Raw genomic sequence first — 18,062 nt, 5'->3', positions numbered from 1 at the left:
CTGCCGCCTGTCTCCAACAGAAGGAAAGGCCTCTCTCCAAGCCCCCTTAGCCTCCCGGGCTCCCCGAGGGCCTCCCTCCCAGTGCCTGGACCACTTACCAGTTCCTTCCCTCCCTCCGCAATTTGGAATATAAAGGGTATGCATATAAATAACAAAGCCTCCTTCTGTTATTGATTTAGCTCTGAATCCAAATTCCTCCAGAGAGCGTTTGAGTACAGTTTTAATCTTCAGCAAACCTACTATTTCTCCAAGGCTGGGGGAGTGGCGGGGGGCGGGGGGGAGGGGGGACTGACATGCAAACTAGAGATGAAAGGAAAACCTCGAGGCAATCTCCCCTACCCAGGATGGGAAACCCGAGAAATAGACCTGGAAATGGAGTGAAGCTCTGGAGTGTGGCCCTCACCAAAAATGGAGGGGAAGGTTGGCGATGAGGAGAAAGGAAAAATGTGCCCGTTTCCGATTAAAACATATCTTTTGAGAAAAACCACAAAAACGCTAACGACTCTTGCCGAAGTGTAAGATGGGGGATGGCGTGGCCCCTTGTACATGGGTTATTTCTTCTGCAGAGATTGAATCGCGATCAAATCTCTCTCTCTCTCTGTCTCTGTCCCTCCCTCTCAAAAACGAAGTTAACTGTCCACTGTCGGCAGTAAGCTTCGGACAGAGAAAACGAAAGTAGCTCCAAGTCTTAGGTCTCTGCGTTTTCTCTCTCAAAGTCATGAGGGAGCCCTCCCACCAGGAGAGTTTTCACACTCAGTGAGGTTTTAAATATCAGTATGTAACTAACTTATACACGAAAACGTTAGCAACAACTGAGTTGATTGTGTGGGGAGCTAACCATGAGGAGTCATCCAGTTCCTCAGCGGCCATTTCCCTGAGTGGCAAAAAGGCCTCAAAGAGAAAATTCTAGTGTCTAAAAATTGCGTCTGAAAGTTTAGATTTTATAATTATGTTTTCAGTTGTCAACTGCTCTGTGCAGACTGCCCAGAGAAGGTGATATGGGATAAGCTTGAAATGTTTCTTTTTCGATTGCCAAATATGGATATGCCTTTCTAATTTCAAGACCTTCCTAGTTCAGATATTTATAATGGTCTTTCTAGGTTGAAAATTTTCAAGTAAGTTTTTCTATGCACAGGCATACAAATACATATGGATTAAAAAATAAATAGAACTAGATAAATAAATTGACAATAGTGAAAGAAAAGTAAAATTTTATTGTTTTTTGAGCTGGCCTGGTATAAAATATCATTTTAAACACTGCAAATTATATCCTCATTTTAAAACATCACTACTTACGTTAAAGTCATGGGCAAAAGGGAGGGAAGGGGGCAAAAGTGGAGAGCATGAAGGTCCCAGAAACCAGAACTAGTGTTGAGTTTTCTTCATCTACAGAGAACATAATTGTGTTCAAGATATCAAGATTTTGTAATAAATAAGAATCATTTCAAGAGGAAACACAAACTTGAAAAAATAAAACAAATGTATAAGGACTCAGAAGAAACAAGAGAGTTCTGTTTATTGGCATCTCCCTAGGAGTAAAAAGTGATTTTTAAATGCCTGAAGCACTGCCTATGTATCTTAGCTCACAGACATTACATCTACAAAAATAATCTCTCAATTGTATAAATATGCAGCACTTTAAAAGTAATTATTTATCATCACTTTCAGAAACATCATTATTTTTCTTTTTGGACCTTGGAACTTCACATTTTTCATATTTGTTGGATGCTTTACAGCTCCATGAGAGGCCCAATGCATTTATTCAGACAGTCAGGTTCTTCACTGGGTTCTGTATGTAAGTTCCCACCCATGGCCACATTCATTCAGCCTCTTTTTGAGGATTGAGGAGATGGCCACAATCCCAGACCCATAGATTCAAGGCCAAGAGAAGGAGGTGCATTTATGCCATCCGTGGGTCACTCTACTGATTGCAGCCATTTAAATATATGCATTGAGAGTTCAAGAAATGAAGGCATCCACGATCCATGAGGACACATGAGTTTCAAATTAAAGATTATGAAAACACAAACCTACAAAATGTTAAAAATATACAATTAAAACAGCAAGCAAAACACCCAAAGTTGGAAAGATCGTCTTCATTTCAATATTGACACAAACCCTATTTGATAAGGTGGCCACTTTTAAAGCCATCACAGTACCTTCAGCCTCCTGTTTTTAGACTTTCCCGGTGACCCCAGAGCACTGCCTGCCTTTCCACTTGCCTCAGGGCAACTGCTGAGAGCTAATGATTCAATTAACTAATTACAGGATATGAATGACTGAAAACCATTCTGTCCTAGTGGATTATGAAGATAATCAGTGCTGGGAACAAACAAATAAAGTAATTAAAAAAAAACAAAACCTTAAATCAGAATGGCGCTTCGGACATTCATTTGGGGGGGGGGGTGGATTATTAAAAAATACTTAAAGTCCCTTTATACTGGCCTAGAGGGAGAAACAGAACATTAAAAACAGATATAAAAAAACCCTAGTCAAAAACAAAACCAATAATAAACAAGTAAAAAACAGAACTACTCAGTCAGGCTGGGCAGCAGAAGGTTTTAGAGCCAGATAAGGGGAAGAGAGAAAAACAATTCACAAAATTTGCCACCATTGGCAGGGGGTGGGAGGAATTAAATACATATTCAAGTCTTTCCAAAGGCCTTTTGGAGACAACCGAATGGGCTTCTAAACTGTCTGTGGCCAACCTGGACCACATCAGGAGACAGTATCTTTGAGCTTGGAGACAATTTTCTTGTCCTTCACTCTTCGGTTTTGAAACCAAATGGTCACTTGTCTCTCAGATAGGTTCGTAGCAGCCGAGATACGCCGCCGCTTGTCCTTGTTAATGAACTTGTTAATGGCATACTCATTCTCCAGTTCTTTGAGCTGCAGTTTGGTGTAAGGCACTCTCTTCTTCCTCCCTCTTCGGTAGACGCACATGTCTGGCTGATTTAGAGCCACATCCCCTGATACAAACAAAAGCACAAGAAAAATTAGGCTGGGATATTTGGAGCACCTAGTTGAGGACTGTGTGTGTGTGTGTGTGTGTGTGTGTGTGTTTTCAGGGGTGCAGGAAATAAAAAAAAGTCACGCTGTTTGGTCTTTATTATGTACATAGACATATTACTTACCGGTTATTAAAGAAAGATTATTTGCACTTAACAACAAAAGTTAATTTGATTGATTATCATAGTTTCTCAAACCGGCATCTTAACAAGCCTGCAATTTTATGGTGTGGTTACTGGGCACGTTCATGAGGACAGTTTCTGCAAATGTCGGTTGTATAAAAACAAACACTCATACATAGACACATACAAATTCAGGTCTTTTGCTCAAATTTTGATTTCCTGCGTTCCTGTGTTTGGAGCTTGTGGGCTTGATCTAACAAGCTTTAGTGGTCATCTTGGAGCAGTGATGTCTTTTAAAATTGGGGGGGGGTTGCAACTCTGTGAGGCTTCTTAGGAAAAAGGCCTCTTTAGGAGAAAAGGGAGAGGTCCGAAGAAACGGCACGCAGAGACCCTCAACTTTAGGAGAAAAACGTGTCTGCGCTGCACACAGGAAAGAAAGGGCAGTGACGGAGGCAGTTGAAATCAGAGGAGGAATTTACAGATTTCACACGAACTGGACAAACTTCCACTGGGTTAACCCTGGTCAGGTGTGGAGCACAGGCACCCACTCCCAAGTAGGGGCGAATACTCTTAGTCCTTTCTTTTCTTCTTGTCTCTCCCCCTCCCTCGTGTAGGTCCCTTTTCTCCATCGCCCCTACCTGGAAAGGAAGATTTCCAAAAGTGGGACCCCTGTGGCTGGTCCTTGGCGCAGTACACCTGGCTGTTCCACCCGTTAGCCAGCGTCCAGGACTGGTACCCCTCCATGGAGATGTAGGCCTCGTGCCGAGGCTCCCCGGAGCCGAAAGTGGACACCATGTCGATATAGCCGGGCACATGCTGGTAAGGGCTCGTATAACCCTGGTAGAAGGATACTTCCTTGGCTCGCGCTGGCACCTCGTTGGCCGGTACGCTGCTGCTCGCCAGGCCTGACACGTCCATGTACTTCTCCACGGGGAAGCCTCCCAGCGAGGCATGCGGCGATGACTTGAGCGCATTCTGCTGTAAGCCCACGCCGTGCGACATGCGGCAGCTGTAGTAGCCGTTGCCGAAGTGGTAGCCGTAGCCCAGCGCTGGAGCGCTCGGGGGCGCTGCAGCGGCCGCAGCAGGCGTGGGCGCTGGGCACTCTTTGGCTGAGGGAGCCTCCGGGCGCGCCGCTACAGCGGCAGAAGACGACGACGACGAGGAGGAGCCCGTGCGCTCAGAGGTCCCGGGATATGCAAAGCCGGAGGCTGCCGCCGCCGCCGCCGCCGCCGCCGCCGCCGCCGCCCGCCCCGAATGTGTCCCGGCGAACACAGGCGCGGAGAGAAAGCCGCGGCACTGGCCTGACGCCGCCGCCGCCGCCACCGAGGAGGAGGAGGAAGAGGCCGGGGCGCCACCGGCGCCCCCGCCGTCCGCCCGCAACCCGTCCATGTCCCAGCACCCAGCGCGGCTCATGGCCCGGCCTGGCCTGGCCCCGGCCCTGGCCCTGGCCCCGCGCAGGACACCATGGCGCGGCGCGCCTCCTCCCTCCTCTCCTTTCTCTCTGGTTCGCTCGCTCCCGCCCTCTTCCTCTAGCCCTCTCTCCCTCTGTGAGCCTCCCGCCTCCGGCCCTCCCGCCCTCCAACAGGTTAGCTCATCGCGGGACGTTTATAAAAACGAAGTTCAGGTTGGGAGGGGGCCTGGGCCGGTCGGGGGGCCGCCTCCCGCCCCGAGGGCGCCCGCCGGGGGCGTGCCATTGGCTGCGCGCGGCCACGTGGGGGTAGGGACCCGGGGGAGCCTGGCTCCCGGCTGGACCCACCCACCCCGGTCCCCACCCTTCTCCTGCCCCTTGCAGGGTCCACCTCCCATTCCCGCCCTCCCCCCGACCCAGGCGTACGCGCTGCAGCCACCCCCACGAGTTGATTGCGCGACGGCCCATCCCAGGCCCTGTCTGCGACTGAGGCGGGCGCCGAGGCCTGCGCCTTGTCTCGGCAACCGCTGTTTTTGCCACCTCTCCTCGGCTCCCCGAGTTGCATAGCAAAATGAAGACGAAGGACAGAGATGATCAGAATGATGTGAAAACAGGCCCATTTTTTATCCTGTTGCTGAATCCCTCAGTTAGTGGATCTCTAGACCCCAAATCTGAGTGAGTTAATGTGCCCTACCTTGCGCACTGGTACCCGGCAAAGGCATTTCACACAGATAAGAGGCATTGGAGCAGACCCTTCCTATACACACACGCTGTCCGTCCGGAAAATGCCCACGAAGCGCCCTTGGGGCTGGCGGCAGAGACTTAAACTGATGAAAGACAAGCATCGGCGCAGTGAGCCTGACAATCTGTGCCAGAGAGAAAAGTCCAGGGATGCCTACTCAACGCTACTGGCCTCTACTCTTGGGCCAGCCTGCAGTCGCTTCCGACCTGGGCCCCTCAGCTCCCACGGGTCCTTCTTCGACCCGCAGAAAGACCCTGAGAAGGGCTCCGGGGAAGAAAGCCACTCAGCCGCCCGCCGTGAAACTTCTGTGTCTTTCCAGCAGCCGACCGGCCTCGCAATTTGCAGTCACCACCCACTCCTACCCGTTCCTCACACCAAATTAATTGAAAACTTCACTTTCCCAGGGACCTTTGTTTCGCTTCCTTTTCCAAGCTGCCAACTGCAGAGAACTGAGAGGGGCAAATTAAGAGGGCGCTTGTTCCAAGCAAAATCGGAGTTTGCGACAGGAGCAGCCCAGACAAATGGTCTGACTTCAAGGGGTTAGGTGGGCTCACGGCAGTGCTGATGGGGCTAGATCCAGCTCTGGAACCATACTGCCAGGGTGTTAGAGATTACAGCCCTATCCCTCATCATCCCTTTCTGCTGCTCCTCAGCCTCAGAGCTCCAGCCCACCATCCCTCAATCTCAGCAACGAATGGGGCACCAATGAGAGTCCTGCTGTGATTGTGGGGCTCTGCCTTAGGAACAATATTAGATCCATTGAGCCCAGGATTATGGGGGTGGATATGGGATCCTTCAGAGCCCATTTAGTTCTGTGGCACACAGTCTCCAAGCCAGCCCATCTCCAAGAAAATCACTCCCCTAAGTCTGTGATTGGTGAGAGCTTGTCACCCAGCACCGCTGTCCCCTGACCAAAGACGCCCTGAGTAAGATGAGGAAGAGAGCCAGGGAGGCCCTCCTTGGCCTGGCCTGGCATTTCAGGGTGGGCTGCTGGTGTTAGGAGTGTTGACACGCAAAACGCAGTAACCATAAAAGGCTCAAATAAAGGGGAAAGTTATGAGAGGGGTGTTGGAAAGGAAAAGCAAGAAAATTCGTTTCATCTTTTTGAAGTTCTAGACATGTTCATGATCAAATTTGAGATGGGAGGGGCCTGAATTTTACAGGAAATCATAGGAAATAGAAGTTTGCTGATGAGAACAATTTTTTCACTATTTGGGAAAACAAGACAAAAGTCAGCAATGAAAGTTCGACCGACATTTTAAAAAGGCCAACCGTGGCGAGGCGACAGGATTGCTAACTTTTAAAAAGGGTTTGGCTGGGTCTTTATGAAAAAATTTTGGTACCAAACCACCAACCATGGGCCACCCTGAAATGCTTTTATTTTCCCTTTGTCTCATTTTTTCTTCCTCAGAGAAAACATGAAGATAGTTTTAACTTTTTATGACTCCAAAAAACGAATTCGTTGAAATATTTCTAAGATATAACTAGAACCAACAAACTTACAGTCTCTTAAAATTAAATATCCTTGTGGTTTTGTGCCTTGGGCTTCTGCTTCATTTTCTCACTGATAAGTGCAGTTTAATGATCAATTATGTGTTTAACAATAAATAAAGTAAAATGAAAATGGGAAGAATGTGTCACGTTTTGTTGATTTCAAGCAGCCCATCACTTTTGGCTGAATTTTCCATTCAGCAAATTAAATTGTGCAGGAGTGGGAGAAAAATCTGAATTACTACTCAGGTTGAAAGGGATTTCTCAATGGTGGCTCTGCTTCCAAAAGCCCTGTGGGACCCTCTCAGAGCAGGGCAAAAGGTTTCTAGGTCCATCCTAATGAACGTTCAGAAGCCAGGAAGATTTTTAATTAGGAGCTTTGCCCCTTGATATCCTGCTGCTGAACCTGCTTCCAGCATAGCCTTTAGGGTCCCAGTCCTGTGGGAGGGCTTTGCCCTGAGGAAAGGGGGTCTGACTTGGTCCACTTGGGCCCCCAAGCCCAGCACCTCAGGGCAAATGCTACTGGGTATTGGGGCTGTGGTTGAGTATCAGGCAAAATCAGGGCTGCTTTGTTTATGAACTAATGAGACACATAGTTTACAAGCTGGGGATGCCAGGTAGGGGAGGAATTTTGAGACTGAATTTGCAGAAACATTTCATTCAGGTTTAAACTTAATGGGAATCAGTTTCTTTAGCCAGCCAGGAGCACAGACCAAGCCTTGTGTTTGTGTGTGGGTGCATTATGCAGGGGTCTTAACAACAGAAATAGGCTTTGTTAAGTGAAAATCCTTGGAGACTACACATGTCTCCAAACATCCACATCTTCTTCAGTGAAACCAGTTTTGCCGCTGTTCCTGATTTTGGTGAAAAACTCAGGATGGCCCTTTGGTGCCCAAAGTCCCACTGTACTCTCCCATCACTTGCTCCTCTTCCTCCTTTTCCTCCAGAGGCATCCTTTTTAAGCATCAGTGCTGTTCTGGAGGTCATATTCTCTCCTTTCATTCTAGTATATGATCTTTCAAATTTTGCTCTTGTCCTCGGTTGGGGGAACAGGCAGATACAGGCTGTGATTTAGATTTATTGAAGTTGCTCTGCTTGCCAAGACAGCAATGAGCTCAATTAACCACATAATCAGTGGCCATTAAGGCCAGGATCACAGGATTCTATCAGAGTGGGGTCCTGGGGACTCCTTTGAAAGCATTTGTCTTGATGGCCAAGATCAGGAAGTGCAGGACACCCTCCTAATTAACTTGTAAGAAGCCAAATATTTGGTGTAGAAATAGAGTCTTAATTCCAAAGTAAAATCTTAAGTCTAGCAGAAATGGCTGGACAGTGTTCTTAACCAAATCTGTGTTCTGCCAACTTTGGAGCTAATTTTCCCTCTCCAGGCAACACTGAGTTTTACTCAGCCTGGAAATAACAAAAGAAAAAAACAACAAACAAAACCTAGTGTGAAAAAAAGGAGACCCCAGCAACAGCCAGACAATGGAATTCACATTTGAGTACCTTCTACCTTGGAGACATGTTCCGTTTGGGTTTCACAACACGATTAGGCTTTGTCAAATGAAAATCGTTTGCAGCAACAACAGTCCCAAACCCCCTCCAAACGAGAAACACTATTTGCTGGAACCAGGTTTGCCTCGTGCAGGACAGTGGGCCCTTCTTTGGGATGGAGAGAACTTCTCCAGCCTTGGAGAAATTCAAACACAGTGAGGATTCTTTCCTTTGAAGAGAAGCACTAATCTAACTGTGAAAGGGACACAGGAGGGGTGGGGCAGGAGCCCGAGGCCCAGAGTAACTTGTTGCCTTTTTTTGGAAAATAAAAGCTGGGACCCTAATTTGCTGTAGTTTTCTCCGACGTCTCAAGGTGAGGGGTTGTCCCTGGAATACACTTCCCTAGCAAAACCATTGTTAAGACCAGTAAATTCTCACTCTGTCGGTCGCTTGAGATAAAAGAAAATGTCTGTCTACCTACCTATCTCCATTCCGCAGAGTCCGTTGTCTCTATGGGGAATCCACATTGTCCTTACCGGCAGGGCAAAGGGTTGAAGGTGAGGAAAGTGCCCAAGTATGAAGGGGGAGCCGAGAGGGAGGCGGAGGGGCAGTGTTCGGCTCCACTTCCCAGCCCAGCGGCGCGCAGTTCCCCACGCCTGGCGCTAGATGTCCCTGCAAGTTTTCCTGTGGCGTCTGAGGGCACAGGAGCTCCAGGCAGGCGACGGGTCTGCGTAGCCCCAGAGCCCAGGAAGAAAGTATCCCCCAACTCCCGCACCACGACCGTCCTCCGTGGGGCGCGGGATTGCGATGGAAGAGGGAGGAGAAAAGACAGAAACAACCAGAGAGACCCGGAAGGGACAGAGAGCTAGAAGCTGGCCTACCGAGGGATGGGAGCATAAAGTTGCCACCGCGAAGTGAGGACTGGAGTCGCCAAATTCGAGTCTTCCCTTATGCAACGAAACCTGCAGCCGTGGAAACCGCACTTTGCCTAAAGACAGGGAGCCCGAGGCTCGAAGCCCAGGCTTTCGCGGTCCTACTGTCCCATCGCACCCTGCAGCCCCAGCTGTCGAGAGAGCATGTGTCTCAAAGCGGGCTCGCAGGTTGTCGGCCCTAACTGCCCGCAGTCCCCCGCGTAAGAGGAGAGCCAGGCTTCGGCAGCGGCAGACGCGGGGCTTCGCTGCAGCTCCGGCTTTACCGGCGCCCCTCCCCTCGGGCGGCCTGGATAGATTTTTATTACCCGCAGTCATAGGCCAAAAGTGTTTACCACTTCACCTCAGAGGACCCGCTGCTGCTCAAGAAACAAATATTTAGTCTGGAAGCCGAACCAAAAAATTAGGCCTCTTCAAAGTCATTACTCCTTTAGAACAAAAAGGGCTTTTCAGTCCATGCGAAGGAAGTCCTTCCTGTACTCCCCATACCATCTTAAAAATTTCTGCCAAAGCATGCACGCTTAGGTTGGATTCTTGTCTTGTTTTATCTCGTGGGTTCTGTACCTTGGTAGTGGGTAAGAGGCCTTGATGGTCACAGAGGCTGCATCAAACCACCCCAAACAGTTGACAGGCCTGTTCCCAGCCTTGGCCTTCACATTCTGGGAGACGTGCAAGTTTGGGTATTTCATCGAAAAACATCAATAGGGCGGGGCGCGGTGGCTCATGCTTGTAATCCCAGCACTTTGGAAGGCCCAGGCGGGCGGATCACCTGAGGTCAGGAGTTCGAGACCAGCCTGGACAATTTGGTGAAACCCTGTCTCTACTAAAACTACAAAAATTAGCCTGGCATGGTGGCTCATGCTTGTAATTCCAGTTGATTAGGAGCCTGAGGCAGGAAAATCGCTTGAACCCGGGAGGCAGAGGTTGCGGTGAGATCTTGCCACTGCACCCCAGCCTGGGCAACAAGAGTGAGACTCTGTCTCAAAAACAAACAAACCAAAACCACCACCACCACCACCAACAACAACAAAACACACACACACACACACACACACACACACACACACACACACACACAAATAAAGGGAACTGCATTCTTCTTACTACCCTCTATATAGGTTCAGTGTTTTTGAGGTAGGCCTGTATTTACATAAGACCTAGGCAAAATGAGAGTATTAACCTAAAAAATGCTGCCCAAGGCTTTAAACAACCCTTTTGACTTTATCATTGGAGATAAGTTTAAATCACGAGCAAGTCCCTGAATCCCTCTGGCTCATAATCTCTGGAAAAGGGATAATATTTAAATCTCACAGAGTTGCTGTGAACCTTAGCTAAGATAACATGTAAAAAGCACTTGGAATTGCGTAGTAAGAGCTTCATATAAGTTGGCCAATATTACTACTAGTGGGTGTGGAATCTCTAAATAAATAAACGGACATTAAATATTGGAATGGAATGGTCACTGTACCCCATGAAACGTTATTGCCTGCTACACCCAGTTTAGTGTCTTTTACTGTGAGTAGTTTCGCTGACATGGTCTCTGACATGTTTTTTGTAATAAACATGCTAGAAATGCAATATCAGTGTAATTTAAAAGGTGCAAAAATAGTTTTCAAAGCCACTAATGAATGAAGGTGTTGCTGAGAAACAGTGTTTTCCCTTTCAACAGACTGAGGTCCGGTTTGGCGCAGCCTTTGGGACCAGAGGCGTCGGGTCCCAGAGGAAGGGAAGATGTGGGAGACCCTTGGGCTGAGTGATAGAGGAGGACGTCGTCAGTCCTCACCTCAGTTCTCAGTGACTGCCTCTCCGACTTGAAAACCAACTCGCAGCAGACGAAACCGCGAGGAAAACAGATGGGGGCGCCAAACGACAGCAATAAAGGCATCCACGGATTTCCGCCCAAGCAGTGCCTCAGCTCACCCACACTGCCGCCAGGGTCTTGCACCCGCACCCCCCACCCCCCGCGCCAATCCAGCACGACCCAAGCCTGGACCAAGGTGACTCATTCAGTCCCTGGAGCAAGCGAGGACTGGGTAGGGGGACCCTTCCCGGGTCACAGGGGCAGCAACTGCAAGGCATGGTAGAATTGGGCATCCCGGCTGCGGAGCAGGGAGGGAGCAGGTGGGGGCGTTGGCAGGGCTGGGCTCCCACCGCGCTGATGGCCCCAAAGCCGGCGCAATGAGAACTCAGGGAGCTCGGAGCTGGGTGGCCAATGGGGCAGGGGCAGAGATGGACGCTGGGTCAAGTCCCAGTCCCGGTGCCAGATGCTCACTCTGCGTTCCCTGCCGGTTTTCCGTTCCCCCAGCCACCGCCTGTCTATCGAGCTTTCCGTTTATTACCTTAAATAGGTGGAATTGATTTTCCAAGCAAAGCTCGCGTTGTGGAAATAAGTTGGCGCCGAGGGGAACAGAAGATAAACTTTTGGCATTGACTATATGTGTGTATATATGTATATAAATATACTTCACACCTCGCCTCCCCTTACATTCCTGACGCGCCCCCAACGGGTCTAAGGTTAAAAGGAAAGCGCCAAGAACCATAGGCAAATAGATCTCGAGTTTGCCCCCCCCCCCAACACACCCCAATGTTCTGGGTATGTCGGGAGAAAGGAGAGGAGGGGGTCCTGGTTGGGGTCTGGGTTGACGCTAAATGCGGGGATGCAGGACCGCGCCCAGGGCCCATATTGTCGGGGTCTCTCAGCTGCTTCAGAAGCTCACAGGCGGACCTCCGCGTCCCATCCCCGTCCTTCCTCGCCTCCGCCAGTGTCCGTGAATCTCTCTCCCGTTGGGCCGCTGGCGGGCGGGCACAGTGCTTGGAGGGTCAGGGAAGGTTGGGCGCAACCGCGGGAGATGAGGAACGGCCTTGAGTGAAGATTGATCTTCCTTAAAATGGTTGCCACCGGCGTCATTATGACAATCAAAGTTATCGCCAAGAGGCTCAGCCGCCAAGCCCAGGCCGCAGAGAGCTGCGGTAAGACTGTTCGGCGACTCTATGCGCCCGGACTCAACGCTGGGAATACCTGTGGCCGCAGGTAAGGGGCTGGGGTTGATGAGGGGAGGAAAGAGAGAAGGAAGAAAAGGGAGGGCAGCAGGGAGGTAGGGGAAGAAGGCTGTCTCCTCTTTCCTCTTTTGACCTCGAAGTCCAGCGCCTTTGCCGCAAATAATTCCATTTGAGGAGTGAGGGGAAAATCTGGCAACGTGAAAGTGGATTCGGAGCGCTCTTATGGCGCTGTATAAATCTCCACTGTGTTTAAAGTTAGCTGTCGAATTCTGCTATCAAATCGTTCAGCCTAGTTCGTTTCCCCTCGGGAAAATCGTAGGCGAGAAGGCTATCAGCAGGATTATAAAAGTAAAAAACCGGGGACTTCGAGTTCAGATCTCACTCTGCAAACGGAGTTAGAAAATCAGAGAGGACCTAATGATTTCCGTCTGGAGGCGCCGGCCCAATGCACCTCCGCGGCCACGTAGCAAGAAAGCGCTTTCAAAACTCTAGGATCTCTCTCTCTCTCTCTCTCTCTCTGTCTTTCTCTCTCTCCCTCTCCCCACCCCCCCACCCCCGGGGTGGGAGGAGAGCATTCAGGCTGAGGTGAAGAAATAGGGAGGGAGAGAACTCCGGCGTCCTATTTGTTAAATAAAATACATATTTGGTTCTGAAATCCGAAAGATAAGTAATCCAGACAGGAGAGGCGCAAGGTCTTCTCCTTACGCAACTCTTCCTGCATCCTCCCCCTTATCTCCCCCCACTTACGCCCGCAGCTTGTAAATGTTAAAACAAAACGAAAAAAAAAAAAAAAAAAAACCTTCCCGAGGATCTACCCTGGAAAGTCAAACCATTATCTATTATTTAATACGTATCTGTGTCCAAGAAAAAATGAGGAAGGCGCTGCATGATTAGGACCTAAGGGGCAACCCAGCAAACTGAGAGCGTAATGATGCCCCTAAATGAAGGGGGAAATGTGCCGCGGCGCGCTCTATTAATCAGACTGTCAATTTCACCCCCGAGGCCAAACCCCTGGGCGAGCAGAACTGGCTCCGAGCGGGCAAAGGACCGGAGCCTTCCTCCTCACTTGTCTCTTCTCGCCTCCTACCTGGATCTATTTGTCTGCTCTGAAGCTGCCTTCATTACCCACTGACAGGAGCGTGTATTTATTTGCTTATAAACCTGTTACAATAAATGATTATTCGAACAGCGTCATTCGTACCTTAATGACGAGCGGGCGCTACTTTTTGATGAATGACATCTCGGGCTCGGAAGGATGTATGGGTCATTTTGACCAGTCATTCCCTCGCTCTGGCATCCCACAATTTTTCCGCCTCCCTCCGAAAGAGATAATAATATTTAGAGGCGTTCGCTGGGGCTGAATGAGAATTAGCCCTAGGCGCAGCCTATCATTAGGACGGGACAGCAGGGCCACTGTGACATTTTTAAGAAAGCTGAGATGATGGAAAGAATAAGAAAAGAGATGATTCTGATGGAAAGAGGGCTGCACAGCCCTACGGCCGGCAAGAGATTCTCCAATTTGTCCGACTCGGCTGGCAATGCTGTGCTCGAGGCCCTGGAAAATTCGCAGCACCCGGCTCGCCTCAGCCCGCGCCTGCCGTCTGCCCCCCTGCACGGCGCTCTGGGAGACCTCCCCGCCAAGGGCAAATTCGAAATAGACACTTTGTTCAACCTGCAGCACACGGGCAGCGAAAGCACCGTCTCCTCCGAAATCTCCTCTGCCGCCGAGAGCCGCAAGAAGCCGGGCCATTATTCAGAGGCGGCTGCCGAGGCCGACATGAGCAGCGACGTGGAGGTGGGCTGCTCCGCGCTGCGCTCCCCCGGTGGCCTCGGCACCGCTCAGCTCAAGGAAAACAATGGCAAAGGTAACTGCGCCGGCCGCACCGCGCAATTCAGTCCCATCCTCTTTGCTCCTCCGCGGCCCCTGCCAGCCCTTCCCGGTGCCTTTGCGCCTCTCAGACCCTCCACCAGCAAGCTGCACCGACCTAGCACGGGCGGGGGCGGGACGCATGTCTGGGACAGTGCCCTCCCGTTCTGCTCCTTGAGTTTTCCCGCAAGGCTCAGGCCTGCGGAGCCTGGAACACCAGGCCCGCCCACCCGCCCTCTCTCCTGAGTCCGAGAAAATGTTTCTGCGCTCGTGTCTGAGAGCCCGAGCGAGCCGGTAGACCCTTACTTAGTCAGCAGCCGAGTTGCTTTTGGAAAAGGTGCCCTGGGCAACTACTGTGAACTCCGGTGCCTCTGAGCCTTCAGGGCCGAATGGAGGGGGTATTCTTCTGGGTAAGTCGGCGGAAGCCTCGCCGGGCGTCTCTGCTAAGGTCAGCTGGAGAGAGCTGAAAAGTAGATTTAACCCCCTATTGGCTTGGGTTTGAGCTGCTGCTGTCTTGGAACTCTTAAAATATTCGAAACCCTGAAGACTCAATAAACGTTAGAGGCCGTACAGAAAGCTGCCCTGCGGTCTCCAGACCATGGCAAACCCAGAGCTTCCCAAACTGCGCCCAGAGGTAGGCATTTTCCCTCGGCCACTTTTCCTCCTTAGTTGACAATTTCTAATTATTAAAAAAGAAATCTCCTAATTCCGTTTCTATTATTTGCTTATGAAGGGCTCCCCAAACTTTATTGATTCCATTAACCGCAGCAATTTGTAAGCACGACAGACCCCATCAATTCCGGCAGCGACTCTCCTTCCTGACGGGGCTTCCCCGATCCGAGCGCAGCACCAGCGTGGGGCTGTTGGCCCTACAGCCACTCATGCGCTGTTGGCCGTTTGTTTGCCAGGGTACGCAGAGAGCGGCTCGGCTGCCAGCACCACGACGTCGGCATCGGGCTCAGGCCTTGGAAGCCTGCATGGAGGCAGCGGAGGCAGCGGCGGGGGCGCGGCGCTGGGTGGCTCCGGCTCTGGCGCGGATCAAGTGCGGCGCTACCGTACGGCGTTCACCCGCGAGCAGATCGCGCGCCTGGAGAAGGAGTTCTACCGGGAGAACTATGTGTCGCGGCCCCGCCGGTGCGAGCTGGCCGCGGCGCTCAACCTGCCCGAAACCACCATCAAGGTATCGATTCCAGTGCTTGCCTGCTCTGGCCTCCCCGGGGGCATCTGGGTTGATTGTTTTTTTTTCCCCTTTCCCCTTTCTGGGTGGCTAGATTTAGCTGAAGGTTTGGAAATCCGCCGGGGGTAGTCACCAAAGGAATTGGCTTATTTATTTCTCGGCTACCGAATCCGAACGGTTGTCCCGCCTGAAGGATCTAAGAAGGCCCCCGAATGGTCACTCCAATGCTGAAAGCACTTGCCTCTGCTCCATTGTGCCCAACGCCTGGCCAGATGCCCCCTCGCCCATATCCACGGCCCCACTTTCCCCTAGGCGGCAAGCCCAGTTGGTCTTTGTTCCTCAAGCAGGAACCAGAGATGAAACTTTTCATTTGCTCTTGAGCTTGGAGATTTATTTTCCGCATAAATCGTTACATGGAGAAAAATATACTGTATTTTAAAAATCGATTGGTTTGAGACAGTAGTTTCCTAAACATTTTCCTCTTGGGCAATGAAAAAAGGGCAATCTCTTGCGGGGAAAAATGCAACGAAATTGTCCTTATTTATATATAACTTTAGGTTATTAATGTTATTATACGTCTGGGAGAGATAGCCGGGAGGTTAGGCGATTTGGTGAGCCCTTCATGGAGCGTTCGACACTGCAGAAAAAGAAAAAAACTCCACAGGGTAGGGGAGGAGTGTGGAAGTCTCCCTGTGGTTTGCACGGGCTTTCTTTAATTTAGAGTTGTGACGAATGATGTCTTTATTAGATAGTGTTGGGAGGGGTGGAAACGTAACCTTCCCCGTTTATGGAGACATTGCTCTACCCACTCATTTAAGGCAAACGATTCCAACAAAATCATCTCTTCAATATCAAAATCGGACCCGTGCCCCTAGGGACAGGTCCTTGCAGTTCTGAGGGCTCAAGACTTCGCGTGGAGACCTCTCAGAAAAGCTGAGCGGCAGCCTCTCTTCAAAGGCTGCCCAGAATCCCCGTGCAAATCCTGGGATTGAGAGAGGGGTGCTCAGCGAGACCGGCACTGGTGGGTGGCAGGAGGGAGAGGAAAGGTTGGGTTGGGACAAAAAAGTCGCAGCAAGAAGTAAGGGAGTAAAAGCCTGAGGAGCAGCAGCAACCGGACGCGGGGGAGAGGACCCTCTTCGCTGAGGACAGTGTGCCCACGGCGGTCCACACACGGCCGTTCACACTTTCCTAGCTGCGGGAGCACAGGATACTCGGGGTTGGGCTTGGTCGGAGAGAAGTAGGCCAAGCCATTCAGAGGTCCGGGAGGGGCAGAGGTCCCGGGACAGGAGCAGGGAACACGGGGCGCTCCCTAACCCGGGCTGCGGCGCGTCTCTCCCCGCAGGTGTGGTTCCAGAACCGGCGCATGAAGGACAAGCGGCAGCGCCTGGCGATGTCCTGGCCGCACCCAGCAGACCCCAGCTTCTACACCTACATGATGACGCACGCGGCCGCCACCGGAAGCCTGCCCTACCCCTTCCACTCGCACGTGCCGCTGCACTACTACCCGCACGTGGGCGTCACGGCGGCGGCAGCCGCGGCTGCAGCCTCTGGCGCGGCGGCCGCGGCTTCGTCGCCCTTTGCTACTTCCATCCGGCCACTGGACACCTTCCGCGCCCTCTCGCACCCCTACTCTCGGCCAGAACTGCTGTGTAGCTTCCGCCACCCTGGTCTCTACCAGGCTCCCGCGGCCGCCGCAGGGCTCAACAGCGCGGCCTCGGCCGCCGCGGCCGCGGCAGCGGCAGCGGCCGCGGCCTCCTCCGCTGCGGCGGCCGGAGCGCCCCCCAGCGGCGGCTCTGCACCCTGCTCGTGCCTCAGTTGCCACAGCAGTCAGTCGGCGGCAGCAGCCGCGGCAGCAGCTGCCGCAGCCCTGGGCTCCCGGGGTGGCGGTGGCGGCGGTGGTGGCGGCGGCGGCGGGGGCACAGGGGCCGGAGGAGGCTCGGACTTCGGCTGCAGCGCGGCGGCGCCGCGTTCCGAGAGCGGCTTCCTGCCCTACTCGGCCGCGGTGCTTAGTAAGACGGCCGTGAGCCCGCCGGACCAGAGGGACGAGGCTCCGCTCACTAGATAACTACGTCGCCACCGCCAGGGGGCCGCGCCCGCCGCTCTGAGTGTGCCCCGGAGTCCCCTGTGAGCCCCCTGAGCCCTTCGCGCGCTGCCCGCTGCTACCGCTGCCGCCAGGGGGCGCCCCGGGGCGCTGGAGGCCGAAGGGAACCTGCCCCGAATTGGGGGAGAAAGAGCAGGCACAGAAGCCTGGGGGGCATCCCCCTAAATTATTTCTATTTTTGTATTTGCCACCCAGCCGTCTGCCCTTCTCTCTGTTTTCTGGCTCCCAGGACCCACTTGCCACCTCTGTCCTGAGTGCTTGGTTCCCCAAAGACAAACCCCTCGCCCCCTAAGCTAGTTCTGGCTGTGCGATTTCAGGCCCGGGTTGCTGGGCTGAACCGCGTGGCCGGAAGCAGCGAAGAACCACAACAAAGACAGAGAGAGGGGGGATGCTGTTCGCTGGTGCTTGGGGGCGGGGGAGGAGTCGCCCCGGAGGTTTCTTGCTGCTGCTGTTTTTCTTCCATCCTTCTTTTTCTTTCAACGAGGGTGGGGGAGGTGGCAAATGTTTCTTCAGCCTGAGCTTGTTAGGGACCCTGCCCGAAGAGAGCGGGAGAACAGAGGTCTGAGAAGGCCGGGAGGGCGGATGGAGAGCCTGGGCAGCGGCGGTTGTGTTTGTGAGATTGTTTACTGCGTTCAGGAGCAAGGCGGGTAGGGTGTGGCCGCCTTCCCTGGGAAGGACAAACCCGAGGTGCTGGAAGGGGTGGCCGTTGCGCCGCCTCCTTC

The 18,062-nt window shown here is 52.1% G+C and overlaps 2 protein-coding genes across 2 annotated transcripts; one reads left to right on the top strand and one right to left on the bottom strand.

Annotated features, from left to right (window-relative positions):
• Positions 1–1,497: 1,497 nt before the first annotated feature.
• Positions 1,498–4,708, bottom strand: HOXD13 (homeobox D13). Its single transcript, XM_023212300.2, has 2 exons — positions 3,770–4,708; positions 1,498–2,969 (listed from the first exon to the last, which is right to left on the bottom strand). The coding sequence occupies exons 1-2, from the start codon at positions 4,542–4,544 to the stop codon at positions 2,719–2,721; spliced, it is 1,026 nt and encodes a 341-aa protein (XP_023068068.1). The 5' UTR covers positions 4,545–4,708; the 3' UTR covers positions 1,498–2,718.
• Positions 4,709–13,447: 8,739 nt separating this feature from the next.
• On the top strand, positions 13,448–17,304 carry EVX2 (even-skipped homeobox 2). The gene is made up of 3 exons (XM_023212304.1): positions 13,448–14,060; positions 14,971–15,242; positions 16,582–17,304. The coding sequence occupies exons 1-3, from the start codon at positions 13,634–13,636 to the stop codon at positions 17,302–17,304; spliced, it is 1,422 nt and encodes a 473-aa protein (XP_023068072.1). The 5' UTR covers positions 13,448–13,633.
• Positions 17,305–18,062: the final 758 nt, after the last annotated feature.

The sequence above is a fragment of the Piliocolobus tephrosceles genome, chromosome 11 (genome assembly GCF_002776525.5).
Source record: "Piliocolobus tephrosceles isolate RC106 chromosome 11, ASM277652v3, whole genome shotgun sequence".
Taxonomy (NCBI): domain Eukaryota; kingdom Metazoa; phylum Chordata; class Mammalia; order Primates; family Cercopithecidae; genus Piliocolobus; species Piliocolobus tephrosceles.
Note: the sequence above shows the minus strand (reverse complement) of the source record. Positions and strands in the feature narration are given on the sequence as shown.

What these genes read in the sequence shown, in the direction of transcription:
- HOXD13 (XM_023212300.2), bottom strand. Translation starts at nt 4,544, where the DNA reads ATGAGCCGCGCTGGGTGCTGGGACATGGACGGGTTGCGGGCGGACGGC. An exon ending in TTGGAAATCTTCCTTTCCAG is followed by an intron (nt 2,970 to 3,769) that starts GTAGGGGCGATG and finishes TGTTTGTATCAG; the next exon opens with GGGATGTGGCTCTAAATCAG.
- EVX2 (XM_023212304.1), top strand. Translation starts at nt 13,634, where the DNA reads ATGATGGAAAGAATAAGAAAAGAGATGATTCTGATGGAAAGAGGGCTG. An exon ending in CAAGGAAAACAATGGCAAAG is followed by an intron (nt 14,061 to 14,970) that starts GTAACTGCGCCG and finishes TTTGTTTGCCAG; the next exon opens with GGTACGCAGAGAGCGGCTCG. An exon ending in TGCCCGAAACCACCATCAAG is followed by an intron (nt 15,243 to 16,581) that starts GTATCGATTCCA and finishes CTCTCCCCGCAG; the next exon opens with GTGTGGTTCCAGAACCGGCG.